Source organism: Carcharhinus amblyrhynchos, chromosome 15 (assembly GCF_965287045.1).
Source record: "Carcharhinus amblyrhynchos chromosome 15, sCarAmb.v2.hapA, whole genome shotgun sequence".
Lineage (NCBI taxonomy): Eukaryota > Metazoa > Chordata > Chondrichthyes > Carcharhiniformes > Carcharhinidae > Carcharhinus > Carcharhinus amblyrhynchos.
In genome coordinates, this window is record NC_137338.1 from 11,534,902 (window position 1) to 11,547,155 (window position 12,254).

At 46.1% G+C, this 12,254-nt stretch overlaps 1 protein-coding gene across 1 annotated transcript in view; it reads right to left on the reverse strand.

Moving 5' to 3' along the window:
* Positions 1-12,254, reverse strand: part of LOC145352908 (uromodulin-like 1) — an 82,132-nt gene that overhangs the window by 52,480 nt on the left and 17,398 nt on the right. The window contains exons 5-11 of the mRNA XM_080203208.1: positions 12,096-12,236; positions 9,464-9,583; positions 6,434-6,688; positions 4,571-4,683; positions 3,558-3,777; positions 1,552-1,692; positions 325-459 (exon numbers count right to left, since the gene is read on the reverse strand). Of these exons, the coding sequence (XP_080059334.1) occupies positions 325-459; positions 1,552-1,692; positions 3,558-3,777; positions 4,571-4,683; positions 6,434-6,688; positions 9,464-9,583; positions 12,096-12,236 (1,125 nt within the window). The remainder of the gene's footprint in view (positions 1-324; positions 460-1,551; positions 1,693-3,557; positions 3,778-4,570; positions 4,684-6,433; positions 6,689-9,463; positions 9,584-12,095; positions 12,237-12,254) is intronic.

The following is a 12,254-nucleotide window of genomic DNA, read 5'->3' on the forward strand; positions in this document are numbered from 1 at the left end:
CACTCTCCAAAGATGTGCAAGTTAGGTTGATTGGCCATGATAAATTGACTCTAGCATCAGGGGGATTAGCAGGGTAAGTATGTGGAGTTACAGGAAAAGGGCCTGAGTGAGATTGTAGTTGGTGCAGGCTCGATGGGCTGAATGGCCACCTTCTGTTATATGGATTCTATGTAGATGCCTATATATCTGTGCATGTGTATTAGTAGAAAATGATGACCATTCTCTGACAAGACAATTCTGTCCAAGAGCCATCTGTCCACAATAATCTGAACCGACAATAACAAGGAAACGAGATGTGTAGTAGAAACAACGAAGATCACATACCACAGTGAGGCACTTTGGAATATTGAAGGGCAGCTGGGAACCCTGGCCCACTCACATAGGTGATCATTGCAGAGGCAAAGACAGTAGAAGATTGTCCTTGGGTGGTTGTAGGAGTTAACACCGTCGTGGTGGCTTCTGTTAAAAGATACAGGTAGGTAATTTTATACCCCATTTTTAAACTTTGTTTTTGGAATGTATGCCCCACTAGCAAAATTGGTACTTATCGCCCATCCCCGAGAGGATTTGAGGAGAAAAAAATCACTCAGAGGGTGATGAGAATCTGGAATGTGCTGCCTGGAAAGGGAGTGGAGGCCTTACAACCTTTAAAAAACATTTGGATGAGCACTTGAAGTACCTTAACATTCACGAATACAGATGATTAGCGTGGCTTTAGTGATTATCTTAACATTCAAGGATACGGGAAGTGTGATTTCCATAGTTACTTTCGGTGCAGAGTCGATGGGTCATCAAAAGGTTCACCACCGAATAATTTTTATCAACTGCCAGGAACCAAGAGCCAAGTAGGTCAGGATTGCCTCAGTTTCTTGGGCTTGACTGGCAGGTACTGCAGGGTCAGAGCTTGCATGTACCTTTTCTTAGTGCCCCTATATATTGGCTATGTTAGGAATTAAAAACTAATTAAACTAATATGAATTTGTTAAATGGGATTATAACCAACTTTGAATAAGGGACAACACTGGCTGCATGTTTACGTAGGCAGTCAACTTTACACCACTGAACCTTCACTACACAACAAGCTCATATCAGTAGGACGAGTTTCCCAGACAAGCCTTGTACTCCTCACAGACCTGAGTTAGCAAAACATCGCAATGCAGGGCTGTGGCTGTTTGTTACAGATGGAACAGGCGCTGTTTATTGCAGAAGGAACAGACGTCCAGGTAAAGATTAAGTGCGATCACTGGGAAGAATTTGGGAGGAGAAATAATGCCTAAGTGAGGAGACACTGCCTGTGATCGAAACACTGTGACTGCATATGTTACTGTCAGTGTTTAAAGGTGCTTGCAATTCTGTGGACTGGGGGAGTACTGCCTCAGAGATCCCTCCGATGCAGCTCTCTCCCACAATGTCATCGAAGAATAAACAATCACACCGTACACAAGATTCCTGACATCATTTTGTGTAAATTCCACAACAATAATTCTGGGATCTTGTTTATAACTGAAACTCCAAACCTGCTACTAATTGTTCCAGCAATTCATGTCTCACCTTCACAGGATCTGCCAGGCCAGGTTGGGCTCATGTCTCTGTAGCGTTCACTACACATGCAGATATATGACCCCTCAGTGTTTTTACACATTGCATGAGGGGAACAGTCGTTGTAAATGGGTGAGGTGCACTCATTAACATCTGAAAGGGATAAAAGATTCAGAAATAAGTTATTGCTGTGGAATTCCATCATCTGGACAAATTGGGCATCATTGGCTTCTAATGTCCCAGTGGGTAAATGCACTACTCATTGTGGCAGTCAGCCCCACAAACACACACCATTCAATACAGCACAGTGGCACAGTGGTGAGCACTGCCAACTCACAGCACCAGGGACGCAGGTTCGATTCCCAGCTTGAGTCACTGTCTGTGTGGAGTTTGCAGGTTCTCCCTGTGTCTGCATGGGTTTCTTCCGGGTGCTCCGACTTCCTCCCACACTCCAAAGATGTGCGGGTTAGGTTGATTGGCCATGGTAAATTGTCACTTAGTGTCAGGGGGACTAGCTAGGGTAAATGCATGGGGTAATGGGGATAGGGCCTGGGTGGAATTGTGGTCAGTGCAGATTTGATGGGCCGAATGGCCTCCTTCTGCACAGTATAATTCTATGAATACACAACATACAATGGATCAGGACTTGGATGGCAATTGGCCTCAGCAGCCATGACCCAGCAGGATAGGTTCCCATTCCGCGGGATGGGTTTGGTGGGTTGATATCACTGGGAATGAATATAATGACCAGCCAATCCATACGCAATGCCAGTCTTAGGCCCTTGTCGTAAATTGAAATCTAGCCCCTCCAATAGGCTGCACCCTGTACGTGTCTGCTTTGAGTGAAAGCTAGCACAAACTTGAATACCACTCCCAACTGAGCAATACGCTGACACCCCCTGGTCAGATTCACAGCGAAGAATGATCATAAGCTCAAAGATATCAGAGATTGGCCAACTCCCCCTGTGGAACCAAACATCAGCCCAGGTCTTTACAGAGAGAGAGAAAGAAAATGTTATAGAACAATCATAGAATTCCTACAGTGTAGAAGAAGATCATTTGGTCCATTGAGCCTGCACCAAAAACAATTCCACACAGACCCTATCCCCGTAACCATACATACTTACTCTATTAACCCCCGACACTGAGGAGTAATTAATATGGCCAATCCACCTAACCTGCACATCTTTGGACTGTGGGAGGAAACCAGAGCATCTATAGGAAACCCATGCAGACACAGAGAGAATGTGCAAACCCCACATAGTCACCCGAGGCCAGAATTGAACCCGGGTCCCTGGCACTGTGAGGCAGCAGTGCTAACCACTGTGCCATTGTGCCACCCTTGTATCAGAAGGAATGACAAAAAAAAACTAGTGCTTGCATTGTCACGTAAAGGAACACCATAATTGTCATTGAATCATATTCCTTTTGCTGTTTTCAAGCACATGAACAATGGAGGTGGAAAACATTCACATCTCATCTCCTCTGCGGTACATCTCCCACACTACTCAAAGAGAAAAATTGAGACAGTCGGAGAGAGATGGGCAGAGAGAGACTGGCAGAGAGAGATGGACAGAGAGAGACAGACAGATAGAGACAGAGACAGGGAGATGGGCAGAGAGATGTACAGAGAGATGGGCAGAGAGATGTACAGAGAGATGGGCAGAGAGATGTACAGAGACTCAGAGATGGAATTGGAGGAGTGCAGAGATCTGGGGGGATTGTAGGACTGGAGAATATGATGGTACGAAGCTATGAAAGGATTGGCAAGCAAGGATAAGAATTTTTGAATCAAGACATCATCAGAATGGGAGCCAATATGGGTCAATGAGCACAGTGCGTGGGAAAATGGGGTTTGGTCTGGGACACAGGGAGCAGAGTTTCAGAGCAGCTAAAGTTTTTGAAAAGTGCAAAGTGGGAACTAGCCATGACAGCCACATTTCAATTTTAGTTAAGAAGACATCGTCATCTTCTAAGAATATGAGAGATAGATCTAATCATCTACTGAGTCCACTTACCTGAAATGGAGGTACTGTTGTGATCATACACAAAGACAGAACTATTGTAAAGAGAGGAGATCAGAGCGGAGGATATATTCCAGATGTTGAGTTGGATTCGTTGATCAATAACAATCTCAAAGTTCACCACAATGCTCCCATGGCTGAGAGATTTTATCCGGGCCAAAATTTTTCCACTTTGGTAAAATTCTTGGATTGTTGGTGGAAGGGAGTTTTCAAGCTGAAAAAAAAGGTTTTACAAATTCTTGCTGACAATCATTACTTCACCATTCTGTTTGATTTTATGTTTGCCAGTGTTAAGTTCCCATCTGAGTCACCTGATTCACAGGAATGTCTAGTGTTTATGGTAACCCAAAGGTTGAGTTCAGAAACCACAGGTTATATTTATATAGCGCCTTTAATTTAACAAAGCATCCCAAAGTGCTAAACGGGTACATCATTGAACTGAGACTTATAAGGAGATATTGCACTAAATGACCAAAAATGTAGTTAAATTTGTAGGTTTTATGGCATGCCGTAAAGCAAAAGAGTGCTGTAAAGAGCTATTGAGGTGTAGTAATGTCACCATGAACCAGCATATAGATGAGAAAACCTACACAGACACAGGGAGAATGTGCTAACGCCACACAGACAGTGACCCGTGGCCAGATTTGAACCCGGCTCCCTGGCACTGTGCCACCGTGGCGCCTACTGGTGTAGGCTCCCTACCTCTGGGCCAAAAGCTCCAGGTTCGACTCCCACATCAGGGCTTGATAGCCATGGAAGGTGAGTTCATAATGTGGCCAACAGGTTGCTTATGAGCCTGTAAATCCTTTAGTGGGCAGGCACTAAAGAGTGGGAGTGTTGCCTGGTCAGTTACACTGCAGAACACAATGACAACCCACTTCACTACTTTACCGAATCATGGACTAGCGCAGTGACAGTCCATGATCGCCAACACCCTCTTAGGACATGGTATCGAAGGGGGAGGACAAGGAGGAGGAGAAGGAGAATTGTTTGTCAGGTATCTTTACCTCTTGGTACCAAAGCTTTGTAAACTGCTTAAATTCGCTGCTACTGGTGTTGCCAAGGCTTTCCGTGAAGTTATAATTCTCAATCTTCGCCCGTCCGTCTAATAATAATGCAGCTGTAAAGAATAGGGTAAGTGCGTCACTATTCAGAGAAAATCCTGTAACCTCTACACCCCTCCACCTTATTAAATACAGTTCACTGGCACCCTGCTGGCTAATGACTCCACCTGGCATGATACCAGATCTTTCTACACCAGAGTGGCAATGTGGTTCACTGCCCCAGCCAGTGAGTTACACTGCCCCAGCCAGGCAATTATGCTAGGATAGCCAGTGAATTACACTGGGACAGCCAGTGAATTATGCTGGGACAGCCAATGAGTTACACTGCCCCAGCCAGTGAGTTACATTGCACCAGCCAGTGAATCACACTGGGGCAGCCAATGAATTACACTGGGACAGCCAGTGAATTGCACTGCACCAGCCAGTGAGTTACACTGGGACAGCCGGTGAATTGCACTGGGACAGCCAGTGAATTACACTGGGACAGCCAGTGAATTACACTGGGACAGACAGAAAATTACACTGGGACAGACAGAAAATTACACTGGGACAGACAGAAAATTACACTGGGACAGGCAGTGAATTGCACTGGGAGAACCAGTAAATTACACTGCGCCAGCCAGTGAGTCATACTGGGACAGTCTGTGCATCACACTGCGACAGCCTGTGAATTACATTGGGACAGACAGTGAATTACACTGGGACAGCTTGTGCATTACACTGCTCCAGCAGTGAGCTGGAGGTGGAGCAGGACTTGCGGCAAGCATTTTTTTTTCTTGCTTTAAACAAATGCAAGATTACTTACAGAGCCTATTTGAGAGACCCCACTGCAAACAGAGCTCACATATCACTGAAATCACCACAATTTATCCCTGTAATAGCAAAATGCAGTACGTGAAGGATAGCAACATAATAAATGATGTGGGTGAAGTCAACTCCCGCAATATGATAGATCAAAAAATTACCTCCTTAGCTCCATTCCAGCCAATGATATTGGTGTTTCTCTATGCAGCTGATTCTAGTTGCTATGTATTGACTCTGGTTGGGAATGCATGTACAAGGCAGCTGGTGAGAGCAGGAACTAGCCCACATCAGATACTCTCCATTGTCAAATGCAGAAGAGCTACTGGGGATGAGGTACTGAAGAGCCATTTAATCAGCAAAACCTCACACAAACTGGAGTCAATGCTTCCAAGATAAAGAGGAAACCAAAGAATGAAGGATCTGGCAGGGAAATGGCCAAATTCAATCAGAATCTAGAAGGGAGGAAGCCAATGAAGCCATTGAGATAACCTCATTTTTAAGGCAAGGATAGATAAGGGTTATGGTGAGCGGGCAGGTAAGTGGAGCTGAGTCCACAAAAAGATCAGCCATGATCCTATTGAATGGCGGAGCAGGCTCGAGGGGCCAGATGGCCTACTCCTGCTCCTAGTTCTTATGCTCATTCTAATGTTTAAAGTTTATTTACTATGACTCACAAGTAGGCTTATATTAATACTGCAATGAAATTACTGTGAAAATCTCCTAGTCGCAACACTCTGGCACCTGTTGGCTTACATTGAGGGAGAATTTTAGCATGGTCCAATCCACCTAATCAGCACGTCTTTCGGATTGTATGAGGAAACCGGGGCACCTGGAGGAAACCCACACTGACACAGGGAGAATGTGTAGTCTCCATACAGGTAGTGACCCAAGCTGGGAATCGAACCCTCCCTGGCGCTGTGAGGCAGCAGTGCTAACCACTGTGCCATTGCGCCGCCCTCTGGTGAGTTGGCAGATGGACCTGTACAAGGGCTGAGCCATCACCTGTTTTCACTTTTAACTCTTTGGCAAATCGGTCTTCACAGGATCGCCAGTGGAGCTCCACTGTGTAGAGAACCCCAGGTTCCAATCCGGTCACCATCCATTTCATCTCCTGTGTCTCTACTTCATCCACAATATTATCTTCCTTCAGCACCCGCACAGTAACTGTTTGTTCTTCGCTGGTAGCTGTTGCCCAGAGGACTTGGAAGCTAATGCTGGTGACATTGGTGATCGCCAGGTTTGTAACTGGAGAAGGAACTGTTGAAAAGGAGTTGGGTTAGTGTCGCCCGATTGCATTGTTAGCACACTCAACTTCACTCTCCAACGTAACAGCACTGACGGTCACTCATCAGAAATCCAGACAATGTAGTATAAGTTATTAGAGTCAGTAATTTACAGGATACAGTTACTGAACACAAAAGGAGCCAAGCTAAAAAGGTCAGCACAGATTTCTCCAAAAAAAAAAGCAGACATGACATTAGAGAATTCATTGAGTGTTTAGTTAATTTTATGAGTGTCACAAGTAGGCTTACACATTAACGGTGCAATGAAGTTACGTGAAAATCCCCCAGTCACCACACTCCGGCATTTGTTCAGGCACACTGAGGGAGAATTTAGCATGGCCAATGCATCTAACCCGCATATCTTTGGCGTATGAGAGGAAACTGGAACACCCAAAGGAAACCCATGTAGACATGGGGAGAATGTGCAAACTCCACACAGACAGTGACCCAAGGCTGGGAATCGAACCCAGATCCCTAGCGCTGTGAGGCAGCAGTGCTACCCATTGTGCCACCATGCTGCCCTTGAAGTATTGCTGAAAAAACAGAGACATGCTGTCGAAGCTTATCATGTTGCACTCATCAGGACAGATTTGCAAGAATACCAAATTCCAAAGCAAACAACAATTTTATTTCAAGAAGGAGATAGATATATTTTTAATAAACAAAGGGAAAGAGGGATATGGGGAACAGATGGAAGTGGATTTGAGACCAGGGACAGGTTAGCCATGATCTGATTGAATGGCGGAGCAGGCTCGAAGGGCTGAGTTTGCCTACTTCTGCTCCTAATTCCAGTGTTCCTAATTTATACTGCAAGGGAAAAGGGTGCTGATTGATCGGTCAAGGCATTTCCATGGAGTCCATCTGCCAACCAATCAGTGCCCTCTTCCTATGCAGTATAAATTGTTGGTCGCTTTGAGATTTGGTATTCTTGCAAATCTACCCTAGGGCACTTCACGGGAGCGTAATCAAACATGGAACTTATACAAGTACTCGGACAGATTGCCCAAAGTTTGGTTTTAAGGAACATCTTCAAGGAGGTGAGAGGTAGAGAAGCTGAGAGGTCTGGTGAAGGAACTCCAGAGCTTAGGCAGTTAAAGGCTTGGTTCCCAAAGGTGGAGCAATTTTGATCTTGAGAATTGGAAGAAGGCAAGGTTTTTCTGTGGCCATATGCAAGGTCAGTAATTTAACCATGAAGGGTTTGGAGTGTAGGAATGCTAACTGCTGCTGGAAAATCAACAGCATGGACAGAAACACAGGCTGGCAATCTACCTCGTGTACTCACCATGATTTTAGTCTACTTATGTCAGTGGGCAGGAGAATTACAGGCTGGCAAATGCGCAAAGCCAAATATTAGTTCCATTTAAAACCCAAGCACTTCCACTTTCCCAAAAGAAGTGGAACAGATACTGCAATAACTCACAGAATCATACAGTGCAGAAGGAAGCCATTCGGCCCATTGACTCTGCACCACCTCTCCAACAGAGCATCTTACCCAGGCCCTTTCCCTGTAACCCCATGTATTTACCCCATTAATCCCCCCAACCTACACATCTTGAGACACTGAGGGGGAATTTAGCATGGCCAATCCACCTAACCTGCACATCTTGTGGAAAATCTTCAACCCAATGGTGACGCAGTGATTAGCACCGATGCCTCACAGCGTCAGGGACCTGGGGTTCGATTCCGGCCTCGGGTCCTATCTGTGTGGCATTTGCGTGTTCTCGCCATGTCTGCATGGGTTTCCTCCAGGTGCTCCGGTTTCTTCCCACAGTCCAAAGATGTGCGGGCTAGGTTGATTAGCCATGTTAAATTGACCCTAGTATCAGGGGGATTAGCAGGGTAAATATGAGGGGTTACAGGAATACGGTGGGACTGTGGTTGGTTCAGACTAGATGGGCCAAATGGCCTCCTTCTGCATTGTAAGGATTCCGTGATTCTAAGTCAGGAACCTTGAAGCACATTGCACTTGTACCTACAGTTGCTGTGGTGGGTGATCCATAATTATCTGAAAAAACTTGATTTTCTTTTGATTTTTACTGACCTTTTAGCTTTTTCTCTCTTCACCAGATAGAACTAGAACATAGAACATTACAGCACAAACAGGCCCTTTGGCCCACTAGTTGCGCTGATCATATCTATACCTACCAGGCCATAGAACTATCTGTAACTCCCAATCCCATTAAATCCCATGTACTCATCCAGAAGTCTTTTAAAAGACCCCAACGAGTTCGCCTCTACCACCACCGATGGCCGCCGATTCCACTCACTCACCACCCTCTGAGTGAAAAACTTACCCCTAACATCTCCTCTGTACTTGCTTCCCAGCACCTTAAACCTGTGTCCTCTCATAGCGACCATTTCAGCCCTGGGAAATAGCCTCCGAGAATCCACCCTATCTATACCTCTCAACATTTTATAAACCTCTATCAGGTCGCCTCCCAACCTTCGTCTCTCCAGGGAGAAGAGACCTAGCTCCCTCAACCTATCTTCATAAGGCATGCCTCCCAATCCAGGCAACATCCTTGTAAATCTCCTCTGCACCCTCTCAATAGCTTCCACATCCTTCCTGTAGTGAGGCGACCAGAACTGCGCACAGTACTCCAACTGGGGTCTGACAAGGGTCTTATAAAGTTGCAGCATTACCTCCCAACTAAGCATTTGATGGCAAGGAAGCTAAAATGACTAAAATTAATTTACCACAAATTGTTTTCCCTATTGTGTGGGTGGGTGGGGAGGAGAGGATACATACCGCATAATGACCTTTCAGTTGAAGCGTTAAGTTTTCGGCTTTCCCGATCAGTGACTGGCGATGGGGTTATAGTCGACTGTCCCGAGTTTGAGTTAGGAACCAAAAGAGCAGTAGTCACTTCTGTAAAAGAAATAGATATTTTGGAAAGATATTTATTTTCAAATTTGGAGCGAAGAGATAAAATAAAGCAACTTACAAACCAACACAGATTAGGGCGTGAAAATTATTTTAGACAAAGAAAAATCCATATATACAAACAAATAAGTTTTTAAAGTGTATTTATTAGTGTCACAAGTAGGCTTAGATTAACACTGCAATGAAGTTAAAGTGAAAATCCCCCAGGCATCACACACCGACGCTATCCGGGTACACCGCGGGAGAATTTAGCACAGCCAATGCACCTAACCAGCACGTCTTCCAGACTGTCGGAGGAAAGCGGAGCACCCGGAGGAAACCCAGGGAGACATGGGGAGAACATGCAGACTCCCTGCAGGCAGTAACCCAAGCCGGGAATCGAACCCAGGTCCCTGGCCCTGTGAGACAGCAGTGCTAACCACTGGCACTGGGCTACGTGTTGGCCTAATGTGAATTAGGAGCAGGAGTAGGCCACTCAGCCCCTGGAGCCTGCTCTATCATTCAATGCCATCATGGCTGATCTGATTGTAACTTCAACCCCTCATTCCTGCCTATCTTCCCAATAATCTTTCACTCTTTCAAAGAAGAATGGGGGGTGGTGTCTTCCCAGGTGAACTAGCCGGTATTTATCCTTCGACCATCATTGCAATCTGATTATATGATCATCATCTCATTGCTGTTTGCGGGAACTTGCCGTGTGAAAATTGGCTGCCACATTTCCTACATTACAGCAGTGACTACCCTGCAAAAGCACCTCACTGGTTGGAAAGTGATTTGAAACATTCTGATTGTGTGAGTGGCACGGTGGCACAATGGTTAGCACTGCTGTCTCACAGCTCCGGGGACCTGGGTTCAATTCCCGGCTTGGGTCACTGTCTGCATTGAGTTTGTATGTTCTCTCTGTGTTTGCATTGGGTTTCCTCTGGATGCTCAGGTTTCTTCCCACAGTCTAGAGGTGTGTGAGTGAGGTCAATTGGCCACATCCAATTAATTGCCCCATGATGCATAGGTTAGAGGGATTAGTGGAGTAAACATGTGGGGTGACAGGGATGGGGCCTAAGTGGGATTGTTGTTGGTGTAGACTAGATAGGCCAAATGGCCTCCTTCTGCATTGTAGGGATTCAAATCTTTCTCTCTGGCCTGTGCTGCATGCCAGGTGGGCATGCATTACCAATGACTGTTGCAGGAGGACCATAACCCATCATTGCCCAGCAGGTCTGCCTCTCACCATTGAGGAAGCCTCAAGCTCTACCAGGGCATTTCTTAGTAAGTTCTCCTACAGGATGTGGGCTTCACTGGTTGGGCCACTACTTATTGCCCATCCCTAACTGCCTTGAGAAGGTGGTGGCGAGCTGCCCTCTGCAGCCCTGTGGTTTAGGTACATTACACGGTGCTGTTAGGGAACAATAGTAGAGGGAACTTGACTGTGATATAAGCACTGGAAGTCTTGATGCTGACACTGGGGGTCGAATTTTCAATTCTGGATCAGGAAGCCAGTCTCAGATCAGTTCCAGCCTCAACCTTCTGTCACATCACTGTCAGAGACAGTTTTAAAATGCAAAATATCTCCGTGGCCCCATGGGACATTGGCACGCAGGCTGGGCGCCATCTAGAGGCAGGTAGGCCCTTTGCAAAGGCAAGCTGCAGTCATGACTTGACCTGCCATTCACTCAGGACATGCATCAGGATACTGCGCCATAGTGTACAAATCGCCAAGTCTCCGAGAGATCCGATGAATGGCCATCGATCTGAAACGTTAATGCGGTTTTTGGACCCTTACAGTGCAGCAGGAGACCATTCAGCCCATCGAGTCTGCCCTGACTCCTGAAACAGCATCTTACCCGTCCCCGTAATCCCACACATTTAACCCAAGAATCCCCTAGCCTCTCTCCACAGATCTGCCAGACCTGCTGAGCATTTCCAGCATTTTCTGTTCTTCTTGCAGATTTCCAGCTTCCGCAGTCCTTTGGAGGTTCCAGGCATCCGGCGGGATATAGTGTTCCCCTCCTGGAATGAATCGCGCCGCCATCGGAAATTGAAAACGCAGCCCCTGGGCACCTGAAGCAGGGAGTGTACAATTCCAGCCTCCCACCCATAGATTCTGTCTACACTTCCTGCTGCCTCAGCAAAGCAACCGGCATAATTAAGGACCCGCCCCTGGACATATTCTCTTCCACCTAAAGTCTGAGGTCACGTGCCAACCGACACAACAACAGCTTCTCCCCTGCTGCTGTCAAACTTTTGAGTGGACCTACCTTGCATTAAATTGATCTTTCTCTACACCCTAATAACACTGTGACACTACATTCTGCACCCTCTCCTTTCCTTCTCTACGAACGGTATGCTTTGTCTGTAAAGCGCGCAAGGAACAATATTTTTCACCTGTATGTTAACACATGTGACAATGATAAATCAGATCAAATCAAATTCCCCCCGACGCTGATCCAAGACACAAAAATCTCTGTTTGGACTCCAGCGTCAGCTGGGTGACAGTTACCTCTGCAGTCTCGGCCTCTCCTGGAAGGATCTCTGTCTGCAAATCCATTCTGACAAGAGCAGTTATAAGACCCATCGGTGTTCGAACAGACCGCCGTCAGAGAACAGGAATTCAACTCTGTGTATTCACACTCATTGATGTCTGCAAGAGAAGTGTGTG